The 16523-nt window shown below is 39.0% G+C and overlaps 1 protein-coding gene across 1 annotated transcript; it reads left to right on the plus strand.

Annotated features, from left to right (window-relative positions):
• Positions 1–572: 572 nt before the first annotated feature.
• On the plus strand, positions 573–15135 carry MGEA5 (meningioma expressed antigen 5 (hyaluronidase); the record flags this gene model as incomplete). Its single annotated transcript, XM_010082579.1, has 12 exons — positions 573–618; positions 1881–1932; positions 2270–2367; positions 3592–3722; positions 5099–5270; positions 6309–6407; positions 6558–6842; positions 7935–8093; positions 9364–9974; positions 10373–10547; positions 14049–14134; positions 15003–15135. Coding segments are annotated over 12 exons (2047 nt in total), but the record flags the coding sequence as incomplete, so codon positions are not given.
• Positions 15136–16523: the final 1388 nt, after the last annotated feature.

The following is a 16523-nucleotide window of genomic DNA, read 5'->3' on the forward strand; positions in this document are numbered from 1 at the left end:
TGGTGCTCTGCCTCCAGAATATCCTGTCTTTAAGTGATGGAGAGCATGGTAACTGGGATTAGGTGTTTGGCATGATCTGTTGACTTTGTATTAACCTGGCACACAGTCTTGAGGGAGTAATACAAAACCAGGTAGATTTTTAGTTGGACAGAAAGATCCAAGAATTGTCATCAGCTGGTCACATTGGTAACCTAAGAAATGTGGTGACAGATGGAAAAGTATTGCTTTGGATTAGCATATTCTCTTCAGTCTTATTTAATTAGTTTTTATTACCTGTTTTTCTTTTTTTTATGTATAGTAGGCTCCTTCTCTCTTTTAGGCTAGTAGGTCTGTAACAGTAGTATCATAGGTAAAGCTAAAGTGTTCTGAATGAATTATGAGACACAGGTGGTATTAATTACGTATCACAGTGTTTCATTCCTTTTGCGGATTCTTGAGCTTCCTTAGGGCAGCATCAGTCAGAATTAGGTAATGCTAGTGAAAATGAGAAATTTGTTCTGGGTGAAATAAACTGAGGTTTTCGGTCCACTCTTGTTTGTTCCTCTGTTTAACTGTCCTCTGTCACTTTGCAGTTTGTGAAGAATAGTAGTTACTCAGCTTTGCCACTTCGTGGTGCCGGTTAGTCTAAGGTCGGCCTTTGAGAGACTAATTCTTAAAACTTGAGCCTGCTTTAAGCTGCTTAAAAGAGCATTGTTCTCTTAACAGGTAATTGAAATACTTGTTAATATATAGAAAATGCTTCAGTTGTATCAGTTTTGAAAGGTTGTAAGAGGGTGGTTTTTTTTCACCTCCATGAGACCAAATATTTACAGATTTAAAATGGTAAATAGCTTTGGAAATGAAGATATGGTTCACCTTTTGAACTGGTGCTCTGCGGGTCTTGTGAGCTTTGTGTATCGGGAGCATCATTCATCACTGTGTGGCCATGCTGTTTGAAAATAAGAGCTTATTAAATTCCAGTGTTATTTTAGTCTCTGGTCTTTGCACAGACTGCCAAGGTGAAGCTTTGTTTTGAAGTGCCCACTTTTGGTTAAACTGGTTGCACATAGGTGAATATACTTGATTAAGAGTGCATTGAGAGTGCTTTCTAATGTATTATGTTTCTAGAATGGAAGGATTAGATTTAAAACCAGAAGCAGTTATAATTTCCATGGAATTCCATGGCTTTGAGTATGCACTATTCTAAAATCACTTGTGTAGATGCTTTTATATGATTATTCAAAGACATAGTCTTAGCTTGTAAAGATGTGAGAATTGTAAGATATCAGCTTGCAAGTTAATTTTGACAAGGAGCCTATTAGACTGAATAAAAGGAATTAAATCCTAAGCATTTTGTTGACTCACTTGCACTTTTTTTATCATGCATCACCTACCTCATTATGTATTTGTGTACTCTGTGTGTATTTAGCACTCTAATCTGTACTAGTGGTTAAGCATATTATTAAAGTAAATATTTTCAAGTGTCATCAGTGTTCACATTACAATCTATTTTGTAGGTGTCTGGAGTGATAGTTTAATTAGGTTATGACTGTTCAGTCTGCTCTTATAATAATGATGACTTGACTTGTCAAGGACATGTGCTGAGGAATACAGTTTGGGTTCTGAAAATTAAGTGCTTTAATTGCTTTAGTGGCCAAAATTATAAGACCCTAGATCATAAGAAATTAAATAAGTTATAATTGCATTTTGAATTTAGGTTGGTTTAGGTTATTACACTTTACTAATGCTGTCTAAGTAGATTTTTTTTTTTCCTTTCTGGTTGGAAAACTTTTTGTTGAATGTAGCAGACGAGGAAGAAAACAGTGGGTTGTAATATAATGTTTCATAGAACAGGCATAATCTAATATCTAACTGCATAATTGTAATCTTGTTTCCCATAGGATTTTATGGAAGACCTTGGGTTATGGAGCAGAGGAAGGAACTTTTTAGAAGGCAAGTCATGCTTCCTCTTACTGCAGCACATTCCATCGCAATATAATCATAATCTCCCGCTTAAGTCTGAAAAGAATTATTGTTCTAACCTAGAGCAGCTTTTTGCCTAATACTGATATTCTTGGAGGCTCCTTCACCTTTCCATCCTGCCTAAACTGAATTTGTCCAATATTAGTTGTGCATAAAGTCATTGTGACTTAATAGTATAACACAATGTTCAATGAAGAAAAAACTAAAATAGATCAAGTATAAGAATTAGAATTAGAGCAAGTAAAATGTAGAATTCCTGAATTTGTAGACTATTCTCCCAATGAAGGCTTTTTTCCTGTGTTTATAGACTTCAGAAGTGGGGACTAAATACATATCTGTATGCTCCAAAGGATGACTACAAGCACAGGATGTTCTGGCGAGAAATGTACTCTGTGGAGGAAGCGGGTAATTGCCTTTATTTCTCCTCTGTGTTTTCTATAAAGAGGCTTTTGAATGAATTGGTCACTACTACATATGGTTGTGAATATTTAATCACAGTAGCTGTTTCAAAAGGTGAGTGGAGACCTGTTCTTAATACAATGCAGATGTATTTAGTGGAGCTTTGGTACAACCATGGTTTTACTTCTTTTAACTGTAACTCTACAGATTATTTCTAAAACTGCTTTTAAGGCTTTGTCTTACAAGATTTACTTTTTTCCATTGAGAGGTTGCTCAGAATTACTCCTCTGGCTCTTGAATATCTGGGCCATATTTTGAAGTGGGAATTATTTGCTTCAAAAAAGAAAAAAGATTGATGAGCAAATAGCATGCCCTTTTGTGTGATTTGTTGAGAGCTTGTCTCAATGAAAAGAGTACCAGTCAGAAAAGCAGCTTCTGTCTAGTCAGAACATACAAGGCCTGTTTAAGCTGTTGCAAAGCTTATTATCTACCTCTGGCATTTTTGGGATCTACAGTGTTTTATTAGCCTGTGGGGATTATCATTTTCCTTGGGTGAGGGGAAAATTGATACTTGCTTAAAATTAAATAATCTTCCTTCTTGGAGGCCACTTTGAATCACTGCAGAAAAATAATCAAAAGGATACTGTAATATAATTGCCAGTAACAACAAAGATTATTAAATATTCTAAAAGTAATTATCTTTATTTGTTGTATGGAAGATTAAATGTGAAGTTTTTCTTAAAGCAACTACTAGACAGTGCTGTGAAGAAAGCCCTTTTTCCTGTGCCCCAGGCTTCAATCATATGAATAGTACGTGAATCAGTGTCATGCAGGGTGATATTACTACATTGAATTGTTTCTTAGTATGTGTGACAAAAGTGGAAAAAGTGAGTAATAATTCTAGAACTGTTGGTGTGCATACTGTAAAAATGGACTACATCCACATTTGTCTCACAATATTGAGATATAGAGAATTTAAAAAATCTTTTAGAAATTTTAACATGGAAAATAACAACACAAGCACAGTTGTTAACATTCATTTGGGCATAATTTCTAAGAACTCTTCCAAATAATTTGATGCTCTTTGTTAGTTTTAAGAAATTCCAGGAAATTGCTATTTTGTTTTATTATGGTAGCAGAGGCATCTACATTTTATAATTTACTTATAATGATGTTTGAGGTTTCTTTTAATTGTTGAATCCTTCTGAAATATTTGAATTTGATTTCCAGAGCAGTTAATGACTCTAATATCAGCGGCACAAGAACATGAAATAGAGTTTATCTATGCAATCTCACCTGGACTTGACATCACTTTCTCCAATCCTAAAGAGGTATCCACACTGAAACGCAAGCTGGACCAGGTAAGTGTGACACAAACTTACCACAGTTGCAGTGCTACTTAATTGGAAAACTTCAGTACCCTGCTCACTCTCACAGCTTGTCATTAGCTTCTTTAATGTTTTTAGCATTAGCGTTAGTTTGGATGCCTCTGAACAATTCCAGTCAATGTGTTCAGGTTGCATTGCAGAAGTGGCCAATGGTCATCTAGATAAAAAAAAAGTCTCATCTTGTTTTGGATTCTGAAGGCTGTGCTTGGGAGCTTGTCTGCAGAGTATTTTAGGGCCTTGAAGCCAATGTGGGTTTCTAAAACAAGAACTGTTACCCACAATAAACACCTTTGGAGGCAGGCCTGACATACACATCTTTGTTCTCATGATTGACTTCTCTCTTTCATCCAAAAGCTATTACAGAGTTAGCTTTTTTTCCAGCTATCTGTCCAGTGAGATCAGCTTTGGATTGTGGAACAGATTGCAGGTCTTTAGGGGTCTAGTACTTGAGAAAAGCAGAGCAGTGGGTCAGACTGGTATCTTTTCACAGTTAATGCTTAAGTCTGTCTTGCCTCCCCTATCTTCTCTCCTCCATGCCTGTATGTGATGAGTTTGCCTTTGGCTGGGGGCCAAACCACACACCCACTCATGCAATTCCTCCCCCCCGCCCGCCCCCGGATAGGGGAGAGATTTAAAGGGGTGAAGGGAAAAAAGGACTCATGGGTTGAGGTAAGAAAAATTTAATAACTAAACTACAATAATATTGAAAATAATACTATATACAAATGTGTGATACACAGTGATACTGCCCCCTGACCCGATGACCAAAGTTCAGCCTGTTCCCGGCTAACGATCCCAGTGCAGGGAGAGTCCTGAAACCGCACTCACAGAACGGAGATAACAGTCTGAGTGTCCCAGACTGAGAGCTGACCGGGGGGTGTGGGGGTGAGAAGTCCTTGGGAGAGTGACCAGCTGGAGCGAGATGACCTGGAGCAAGAGAGATCTGGAGCAAGAGATATCTGGAACCAAAAGGGCTGATCTTCCGGAGGGTCCTCACCTATATACTGGGCATGACGTGTATGTTATGGAATAGATTTTTGGTCACTCTGGGTCTCAATCCCGAACCTAAGATCAAATCCTGGGCTAGTAACTGAGGCTGTGCTCCCTCCCAGCTTCTCTGGTCTGCAGACCTTGGCAGCCGTGTAAACATCACTTTTTGTCAGCTTTCTTCTGAGCACAAATCCGAAACACAACCTCTTGCTAGCTATTATGAAGAAAGTTAACTCTGTCTCTGCTTAACGCAGGACACTGTAGCTTTTCCTTTTGAAGATTCTGCAGTTTGATTTAAAAAAAAATAAATAAAAATAATTTTAAAAAATAAAACCTTTTGCTCTTGTCTCTTGTATTAGGTTTCCCAGTTTGGCTGCAGATCTTTTGCACTGCTGTTTGATGATATTGATCACAACATGTGTGCAGCAGACAAAGAAGTTTTCAGTTCCTTTGCTCATGCTCAAGTCTCAATCACAAATGAGATTTATCAATATCTAGGAGAACCAGACACATTCCTTTTCTGTCCTACAGGTAAAATGAGATTAGTAATTTGGTTAACCTCAAAGGAGGGACCCTATTGGCTTACTGGTTGAAAAGGTGCTTTAATATTGAATCAGTGCTTTAAGGAGTATTTTGGGGTTGTTTGAAGAAATTGACTTATAACGAAAGGCTGAAGTAATGCAAATGTATGCAGAGGTTTTGCCAAATCTACACATCTCTGAAAGGCTTTATGCTAAGCAAAGAAGGCAGCTTGATAGAATGGTTCAAGAAATTTGGACTGAAAATTAAGTTAAAGAAAGACTTCTCTTTGACTTGTACCAAAATCTTTTTTCTTCTTGATCTGGCTAACTGTTAGTTTCTTAGAATTTTTTTAAAGCAGAGGTACAGCACAGTCCATGCTCAATTCTGTCATTGCTACCTGTTTTTAATAAGGTTACCCAATTTTACTAGTCACTGAATTGCTTTATTTATTTATGTAAGAATAAGATTACTTGCACTCAGGTCATTGCTTTTTTAAGTTGCAAGCTTCCTCTAACACCTGTAAGAATATTGTAAGGGAGGGAGAATCACTGTGTTTAGTGGTGTGGATTGTTGCAAGGAAAATTCAATTCAGCAGCGATGCTGTCGTCATTGTTAATTTGTTTATGCCCTTACACTGTAGTAGTTTGATTCTGTTGCAGACCTCCTCTTTAAAGAGACGTACGTTCTGGTGCTAATATTTTTAAGTATTTGCACTTCATTCTCAGTCTTAGGGTTTCTAGTTCTTTTGCATATTATCTGCTGTAACCTGTCCTTCTATTTGTGGACTTTATTAGTTTTTTCCTAATTTTGACATTTGAGCAATTTAAAATAAGTTCTCTACCTTTCTTTTCTGCTCTTTATGCTAAGTATAATTCATAATGTCCTTTTTGATTTATACTTTAGACTTTTGGGCCTTTCTTAATTAATTTTAGAGATGTTTTTCTTCTCAAATTATAGTATTCTCTCAATGTATTTGTGGGACAGTTGGGTATGTTGTCATGTGTGTGTGTCCTTCTACTAACAGTGACATTCTCTTTTCCTGTGCAGAGTACTGTGGAACTTTCTGTTATCCAAATGTTGCTCAGTCACCATATTTACGGACTGTAGGAGAAAAGCTGCTCCCTGGCATTGAGGTGTTGTGGACAGGTAAAAATTACTTGGGTTTTTTTTTTTTAATTTGTTGTTGGTTCTAAAAATTATTTCTTGTAAGTATTTAGTAAAATAAACTGTTTAACTACTTGAGGAATGAATCTTCAAGTATACGCAAAGCCCTCTGATTATCCTGTTCGCTCTTAGGTCCGAAAGTTGTATCCAAAGACATTCCAGTAGAGTCCATTGAAGAAGTTTCTAAGATCATCAGGAGAGCGCCAGTTATCTGGGATAACATTCATGCTAATGACTATGATCAAAAGAGGCTTTTTCTTGGGCCTTACAAAGGTCGGTCAACTGAGCTCATCCCTCGCCTAAAGGGAGTTTTGACCAATCCAAACTGTGAATTTGAAGCCAATTATGTTGCTATTCACACACTTGCAACCTGGTACAAGTCTAACATGAATGGAGTGAGAAAAGATGTGGTGATGAGTAAGTATGCATAACTTTTTTGCCAGGATCTATGTTCAACTGTATAAGTCATGCTGATTTTTTTTTTAATTATTCTAGCCTTTCCTATCAACTTTTTTTTTTCTAAGATCACCTAGCATTTTCGTAGAATCATAGAATTATTAAGGTTGGAAAAGACCTCAAGGATCATCAAGTCCAGCTGTCAACCCAACACCACCTAACTCACTAAACCATGTCCTAAGCACCACATCTACACGTTTCTTGAACACCTCCAGGGATGGTGACTCCACCACTTTCCCTGGGCAGCCTGTTCCAATGCCTGATCATGCTTTCAGTGAAGAAATTTTTTCTAGTATCTCACTTAAACCTCCCCTGGTGCAACTTGAGGCCATTTCCTCTTGTCCTATCACTTGTTACTTTAGAGAAGAGGCCAGCACCCACCTCACTACAACCTCCTTTCAGGTAGTTGTAGAGAGTGATAAGGTCTCCTCTTCTCTAGACTAAATAACCCCAGCTCCCTCAGCAGCTCATCATAAGACCTGTGCTCCAGACCCTTCACCAACTTCGTTGCCCTTCTCTGGACCTGCTCCAGCACCTCAATGTCCTTCTTGTGGTGAGGGGCCCAAAACTGAACACAGTATTCAGGGTGCGGCCTTACCAGGGCCGAGTACAGGGGCACATTTCTATCATTTTCAGTCTTTCAGGCATCTGCCATTTGCTTATGGGATAATGAGCATCTAGATTGTTTTATTGACTTCTTGGGAAGTGTCTGTAGTGTATGCTATCAGAGAATTTATTAAGTTTTTAGGGATGTCTGTGATTGTATAAAAAGCCCTCTCAGCAAGCAATTTTAGTGCCCAAATTTGACGTAAATGTCCATGTATTTGATTTCATTGTAATAGAAGCAGTTCAGATCAAAAGAGAATCTCTGAATTCCAGAATGTCTTCTGTTTTGACATTGATGGTGACCATAGTTTTCCATTTTATCTAATTAGAATGTAATGCATTGTCCCTCTCTATGAAGTAAAGGTGTTGAATACCTTGTCTAACATGACTTCTTAAAAAAATTTAAATGAAACTTGCATGATAACTTTCAAAATCTTGTCTCTGTAGCTGATACTGAAGACAGTACAGTTTCTATCCAGATTAAATTGGAAAATGAGGGGAGTGATGAAGATATTGAAACAGATGTTCTGTACAGCCCGCAAATGGCCCTGAAGTTGGCCTTAACAGAATGGTTGCAGGAATTTGGAGTACCTCAGCAATACAGCAGTAAGATTGATTTGGTATTTGTTTGGGGGTTGGTAGAAAAATGGGCTTAAATGTTCAGTACTTGTGTTTAGATTAAAACTTTTTTACAAATCCTGTCAATTTGTATACTTTTCATCTGGAAGTATTTTCTACCTTACTAATTGGTGAAACCTTAATAAAGAAAGAAGAATGCTTGGCATGCTGCTGTGTGCCTGTAGTGCCCTGACTGATCAGCAGAAGCAATCTTGTTGTATGATCCTTTGGCTCTTCGCATGCAAGAAAAGAAGAGAGTCTGGATCTTGCTAGTCCCAGTTGTTACTAGACTTCCATGGGACCTGAAAGAACAGGAAGTATAGTCTTTTTTAAAGTGATTTCTAGATTATTGTAAACATTAGTTCTACCCCAGAAGAGTCTATGTTCTTCTAGGTGTTTTAAGATGGCTTTATTTTTCTGAGTTTCTGTTTACAGAAACCAGTTGTGTTCCTTCCAGCATTATGCACCTTTCTTGTAGCAATGGGAGCTTGGGATCTGAGGTGGAATCTGTTTTTCTCAAGTGTGGGTTTGAGGTGCTGAGAGTGCTCTTCTTTGGTAACTAGTGCTGGAATAGAAGAACCTCTTCTCCCAGCTATGCTGCAGTGCAGTTATCCTTTGGAACTGCTGTAGGGTTTCAGATCTGTCCAAAACTCAGCTGCAGCAAAAACATTGGGTGAGGAGTAGTAATTAAGGTGTCATCTTCCTCCATCTTCACAGAATAGTTTAGGCTGGAAGGGACCTCTTGAGCTCTCCTAGTCTAACTACCTTGCTCAAGCAGGGTGAGCTTAGAGCAGGTTGCCCAAGACTGTGTCCAGTCAGGTTTTGAATTTTCCCAGAGTTAAAGACATTTTTGCAATTTAAATATTTAAGCATCAGTCCTTTTATTTTGAAGTGTGCTCTATACCCAAGTAAAACTTCAGCAAGTTAGTTGATGCAGAGGAAAAAAAATTAACTTTGAGAGCTTTTCTGATGGCATAATCAGAAATGCTCCTGGCAGCATATAAATATTAACTAATTTTCATAAGTCTTTCCTGATCCTATCTTTGCTTATCAGTTATGTGGAGGAGAAACTTGCCAAAAGACAGTCTGTAATTAGGATTACAATGACAAAAGTGAACTGGCAAAGTACCAAAAGGAAGCTGCACTGATCAGGTGCTGTGGCAACAGAATAGAATCATCCATAATTAGCAGAAGTTGCTGATTTAAATATTAGTTGGCATTTATTGAAAACTCTAAACTTGTTTCTTCTTATTCTCAGGTAGGCAAGTGGCCCACAGTGGTGCTAAAACTACTGCAGGGGATGTGGGGCCTCTGGTGGCACCATCTTCTTTAAATGCAGCAACTGTGGTTACCACGGTTTACCAAGAACCTATCATGAGTCAGGGAGCAGCGCTGAGCAGCGAGTCACCAGCCCTGGTAAAGGAGGAAGAGAAGAAGCACTCTGATGAGGAACCAATGGACATGGTGGTGGAAAAACAAGATGATGCAGACAAGAATGCTAATCAGATACTGACAGATATTGCGGAAGCCAAGATGGCAGAGGAGTTGAAGCCAATGGATACGGATAAGGAGAGCATAGCTGAATCAAAGTCCCCGGAGATGTCTATGCAAGAAGACTGTGGTAGTGACGTTGCCCCTATGCAGACTGATGAGCAAATTAACAAAGAACAGTTTGTGCCTGGTCCAACTGAAAAACCTCTCTACACAGTAGAACCAGTGACTTTAGAGGACTTGCAGCTTCTCGCTGACTTGTTTTACCTTCCTTATGAACATGGGCCCAAAGGTGCACAGATGCTGAGAGAATTCCAGTGGCTCAGAGCAAATAGCAGTGTTGTCAGTGTTAATTGCAAAGGAAAGGATGCTGAAAAAGTGAGTGTGAATCTTGTTTCTCTCCTTTTCATTCAAAGTTCTAATCAATGTTATCTGTTGTCTGTCAGAGATTGGTGTTCCACTTCCTGAAAGCTGAAAGGTAGCGTATAACTAACCGCAGGTCACAGTAACTTTTGTTCCTCCAGTGGAATCTACTGTTTTAAGCCCTGTAGTGCCACGTAGCTATGAAAGCGGTCTGGTGTCTACATTTGACCAGCGATCCTCATACTGGCCTCGCTTGTAACAGCCACAGAGAATACCCATTAGACATGTGTGGTGTGGTAGTCCATGCTGGTAAAATGAAGTAATGAATTGTGCAGTCTTCCTCCGTATTTAGAGTACCTCTCCTCCCTAGAAGGCTATGTTTGATCTTGTGGATCTTTTGCCTCCATTCATAGATAGAAGAATGGCGTAACCGAGCAGCCAAGTTTGAAGAGATGTGCAGCTTGGTGATGGGGATGTTCACTCGCCTCTCCAATTGTGCCAACAGGACAATCCTTTATGACATGTACTCCTACGTGTGGGATATCAAGAGTATTATGTCAATGGTGAAATCTTTTGTGCAGTGGTTAGGTACGTGCATTGGAAGCCATTATAATCCCAGATAGTGTATTTTTTTTTTGTTTTTTTTTAATTAGCCCACGGGGAAAACAAAGTATTAGGCAAATGTGTTTTCTTGAGTGTGGGGTCTGGTTTGACCCTGTTTTAAAGGTTTTCCTGTCTCACTGTTTGAAGCAATGCTTGCTGTGAATTTGCTTTGGTATTATAAGTGAAGTCTGCTGGATGCTTAAGGTTGGAGACGGTGATTTTCTTCTTGGGCTAATGAAACTTGAATCTCAGCTGACACGTAAGTGTTGACTTTAACTTACTCTTGACTGAATGCACACTGGACTATGCCATGTAACTCTCTGGGATACCCTGGTATATGATTGGAAATGACACTACGAAATGTGACCACATCAGCCAGCTGCTGCTTGCTCTGTCTTGATAACATTATTGCTGTCTTCAACAGAACAGTTGCAGAAGCGACCTTTCAATGGGCCTGGCCAAGAGGAAGCCGATCCTCCCAGCCCTGTGCGCATGCGAGCTTTAGCGTAAGGCTATTCTGGTGCAAAATAATTTCCTTTAAACATTTCAAAATTGTTGATTTTTTTTAAAATAATTTTTTATTTTTTTGGTAATGGGTGGAAATCGTGGAGCTCTCTAGACATATTTAGTCTGAGACTTAAACTGATCTTGAACAATTTTTTTTTTTTTTCCAAATGTGTGGCTTTTTTTTTTTTTTCCTGGAAGATTTTTGGGGGATCGTAAGTTGGCAGATAGCACCAGCATGGCCTGGGTAAATCTAGTGACCTCATTTCACTTTCAGGTTTCAATCCAGCTGTAAGGAATATGCTCTGGACTTGCTTGACATACACAGCAGGCAGCAAAGCTGATGGTCTAATGTCACATTTTTTGTAGCTGTCACAAACCTCACAGTGGTTAACCATTACACAACCTTGGTCTAGTCCTGGTGTTTGGATTGTCTTTAAATGCTACTCTTAAACACTGGTAGGTTTAAGCAGGGACAGAGAACTGTTAAGTCATCAAGTCAGTCTGTGCTCAACAACTTCCTGTGTTTTGTCCTTATTAAATATCTGATCCCTATATGTATGGTTGATAAAGAAGAAGAGCTTTTAAGACTGCCTTCTGCAAAGTACAGAAAAGAAAACTATCTTGGGAGGAAAACTTGCCAGCATTGTAGTATGTTAACGTCTCTGCCTACTGAGGTTTAAAAGCTTTAGTTTGTGCATTTTTGAGACCAGTGTGACACAACTCCCCCAGCTTTACTATTCTTGCTGTATGTTGACCTTTAGCTGGAAAGAATGCTCTCTTTTTGATAACTTCATCTGTTTAAAACTCCAGGCCAAAGCCCTATAAAGAGAACAGTGATTCTTGTAATCTCTTTTGAGGGCCCAATTTAGGACTGCATTTCAGAATTATCAGACTACCTTTTGATTTCAGCTGCAATTGGCTTCAGTTTTCAATGTCCCTGTAAAGTTAGGTTCAAGTCTTTAAATGCATTAAATATTTGAAATAGTTAACATTAGAAACCAACTCTGTAAGTGGTAGCTCTGTTAACTTTAGCACTGTTCTGTTCCAGTACTCAACAGTATTAGATAGTTGAAAAATTAATTTTGAGAGTTTGACAGTTTAATACTCTTATGCTAACAGTGCTTCTGTGAGAGGGGATGCTTTTGTCTTCAGGTTGCATTTTATCGCTAGTGTAAATATATACAGAGCAAAGGTCTTTGATAAAATACATCACTTTATAAAGCTAAGTACGTTACAAATCCAAACAAATTAGTTCTTACAACGGTGTGCTCAATGGTCCACTGAATTTTCACTTTCTTCACCTCTCCTCCCAAGTCCAGCTAGCATTCAGTCCCTTAAATTAGTGTGGCTGTACAGTACTATGGATTACTAATGACTTCTATTGTCTTCTTCCCCATTGTGTACAGATGGGAGAATCCTCAGCACAAGTTTCTACTGCTATTGGATGGACAGCGCCAGATGTTCACAGCGCGTCGTCATTAATTAATTAAAATGGAAAGGTTTTGTCTGTGAGGCAGCTCAGATAGATTAGATATGCAATAGGCATGAACTGAAGTCACATTTGCGCAGCGACTAAGGCATTAACTATGTTTTTCATTTATACAGCTCTTCATTCATGCAGCTCTTTACTGTAATAATTAGAAGTGCTAGTTAAGCTGTAGTCTCAAAGGACAGACAGATACTGTCTTCCAAGTTATTGACTAAACCTGCTTGTGAAGGGTGTCTTTTTTTGTGAGAATTCTAAAATGTGGGAGTAAATCAAATTCAAATTCTGATGCTTGGATCCTTTATGAAATTTTCCACGTTTAGGGTAGTTTGTATTTAACGTATGTTCCTAAACTCTTATAAATGTCAAACTTGGCACACTTTGGGACTCTCTGACTAGCACAACATATTTGTCTGTACTGATCTGAGACTGTTACTTGAACAGGAGGTAGATTGCTGTCCACGAAAGGAAAAGAGTATTTGTGCTGCTCATCTTGTCAGAAAACTAGGTGGGTAATTAAAATCTCCACTCCAGATACCACAATTTTTTTTCTCCAGAGTTGTCATTTATGTTGTTGAAGGCTGTAGTGCCTTGCTGGCAGAACAGTATTAAAAGTCAAACAGCTAATGGAAGTTTATTTTCTAAAGCAAGCATAACTTAAAGCTGAGTGCTTCAATGGGCCTGCTGTGGCTGGTTGATCAGCAGGGACTCTGGTGCATCTGATATGATTGAGGAGGAAAAAAATCAAGATGCTATAAAGCAAAGCTAGTATTATCTGTGGCCAACAGGGTGTACTAGTTAAATTGTGACTTAATTTTAGTTAACACCACTTAGCTTTTTAATGTGCCAGCAGCATTGTGAAGGTACGGCCTGGATTAAGGAAATCTGTGTAGTCTCTTCCAGTGTTTCGTACAACTGTCCTGGCTGCCTGAACTGTTGCAGACTGTTTGCATATATTGCCAGTCCTAGTTTTCTGACAAGATTAGAAATAATCGTTACTAAAATGTGACTTCAGAAAGGTCCATTTTTTTTTTAAGGGGCTGTAATAATGACATTTGTTTAATCTAAAATTTATGATAGTAGCTATTGGGCCTCATAGCTTCCAAGATGTCAGCTTTTCATAGATGAAATGGATGTTTATGCCACAAATGTGCAAAAAAAAAAAAAATGTACAAAATGTCTGGGAAGCTTACATAATTGTGCACGGCACCATTCTTGCACCTTTTGGTCTGGAATGAGGTGTCTTGGCTGAATCCCTTCACCTGTTCTTAGACTAGTCTATTATAGGTAATCAAAAATTTGGAATACTCTAGATAGTGCACAAACATAAACTCTTTGTAAATCATGCATTATTGCAGCCTCCCCCCAAGCCCTGGATTCTAGCTCAGTTAGAGAGCTTTTTTCCACAAGTATGTCTTAGCTTTTTGGACATGTTAGACACCCAGGAAATCCCCCTTCTCGTAACATTCTCCGCTTGGATCTGATCTCAACAGGGTGTCGTAGTCAATCTTCAGCACAGTTCTTAAGTGGAGACCAAGAACCCTGGGCCTTTAGAGGTGGTCTAGCAGGAGAGTTCCAGGTATCAATATGACTTCACAACTGAATGACATTTTCTTTGTTTTATGAGAAACCTTTTGTTGCACATCAGAGGTCTGGAAGGATTGGTCTGCCGAAGGCTTTCTGGTCCAAAGCCCATTAGCCTTACAGCTTGGTTTAAAATAATTTTCCTCCCCTTTCTACAGTAATTTCTCAAGGAGATGCTGCCTGTCCCACGCGCACGCGAAGCGCAGCGGCTTTAGTTGTACATTTCACATTGTTTCTTTGCAGGTCGCACAGCATTTTTATCTGCGCCCGCAATTGCACAATGCGCGCATGCTTGTCTGCCAATGGGAATTCCATGAGCAAAAGGGATAGTCATCCAAATTTTGATTCCTCTCTCAATAAAACCGTAATGCGCTTTGTTGCAAAGATCTCAATTGGCAAATGTTCTTAAATCGCTGTTTATACCATGTTCAAATTTGTTCATGGATTTTTCAGGCGCTATACTTTTCCCCCCTCACAGGTGCTCTGCGCGCAGCAAATTGAGTCAGCGCATTGCTTTTGGGATAAAGCGTCTCCTCTGGCCAGTTAACCCTCTTCAGACCAAACCTTTCCTCCTGACATTCTATGTTATTGTACAGAGATAGTGTAGATATGGTTGGTAAAAAAGTGTTTTAAAGCAGATAAGATTAACAGAATCTTAATGTGCTGTTTCAATTGCATATTTTAAAATACCAATTGGATATTTTCTATTCAAATAAGGTCTTTGCATTTGTAAAGCATACCAACCCCACCTTCTTCTGGGGTGCCTGCACATAGCAAATGTTAATTTGGGAGTCTGCAGTGCACACCCAAGAGTGATGGATTTTGCTGTTCATACAGTCATATTAAGTATTTTGTTTTCACAGCGTTTGCTGCCTATTGATGGGGCAAATGATCTCTTCTTTCAACCACCACCATTAACACCCACTTCCAAAGTGTACACCATACGACCCTACTTTCCTAAAGATGAGGTAACTGCTTTTGACACTTGTTGCTGTTGTTAGTGATGTGTTTCCTTTTGTGGCAACACTGCTGCTGAGTCCCTTTGTCCCCTAATGAAACAGTTGTCCCAAAATCTTGCACAAGGCACAAATGCAATCTCACAGGAAAACTGAGGTTAAGTGACTTGCCTATGGTTCAGTAATGTGCTGTGTGACAGTACAGGTATGCCGGCATCTTGATTCCCAGTCTCCCACCTCACCACCTTTTTAAATCTATGAGTGCCTTCCCTGTAATTTCTGGTCTTCTCAGAGCTATGTGGCCAGAACGCTGAGATCGTGTCTCAGAATGTAGTTGTAAAATGTGGTGATATTTCAGCCATTCTTACTGGTTTAATTACAATTGTATCTTTTTTGGTCTGCTTTTGAAAGGGTTGTTTTCAAATCTGCTTTGGAGTGTTTGATACTGTGAAACCAGGAGTTTTATATTAATCTTTGTTGATTAGTGGTTCCCCCCGTCCCCCCCCCACCATTTTTTTCTGAGTAGATCTGTAGTGTAGCTTTGTTCGTGTTAGTTTAGCAGGAGGAATACTTGAAACTAATGTATCAACCAACAGTTAACACTCTTTATGGATGCAGTTTAAACAATAAAAGGATTAATATAGCTTGAATTTTGCATTTGTAGCCACATTGAGATGAAACATATTTCCTTTGAAACATAAAGGTAGAGTTTTCTGCAGCTCAAATGAATCCTGACTTTGAAGCCAGTCAGACCGACAGGGTATGTCCTTTACCTGCTAGTTTTAGGCTGTGTTGTGTGCTGTTCACAAGGGCCTTAAAGCAGCCTTTTCCATACCTTAGTGTAGGACTGTACCTAAGCTAGTTTGTTTCTTTGGAGACAATGCAATTGATAATTTCTAAGCCACCTAAACAATTGGTGATGCAGCTAAACATGCAGTCATAAAGAATATTTTCTTTTGAGGACTTCCCTTTTTATGAAATGGGGGCAGACTCATATCAAATGCAAAGCCTTTTTGTTGAAAGGTGTAGTTTCTTATTTAAAGTGTGACTGGTAAACTGTTTAAAGAGATTAATCTGAAAGCTTTTTGACATGCGGAAAGGCGGAAAGTCAGGGTCTGTGTGTCCTTCACAGTGGTTAAATTGTTGCGCTTGAACATGGGAGGTTTTGAAAAAGGGCTTTGTAGCACTGGTGTTGATCTTCACTGAGTGTATGGTAACTAACCCTCGGGATTCATCTTGTGCTGTTACAATGTGCAGGAGGTTGACGTCAAGCCTTCCCTTCCCTGCCATTCAACTTAACCACAGTGTTTTTGATGGGCAACTTTAAGAGTTACTGGGGGGGGAGAGAAGAGGAGGAGGTAGATCTTTCTCATAGATGGTGTTACAGTTTTGAACCCTAGCTAGCAGCAAAACACCACAACTGCTCGC

This window comes from Pterocles gutturalis, unplaced genomic scaffold (assembly GCF_000699245.1).
Source record: "Pterocles gutturalis isolate BGI_N339 unplaced genomic scaffold, ASM69924v1 scaffold44124, whole genome shotgun sequence".
Lineage (NCBI taxonomy): Eukaryota > Metazoa > Chordata > Aves > Pterocliformes > Pteroclidae > Pterocles > Pterocles gutturalis.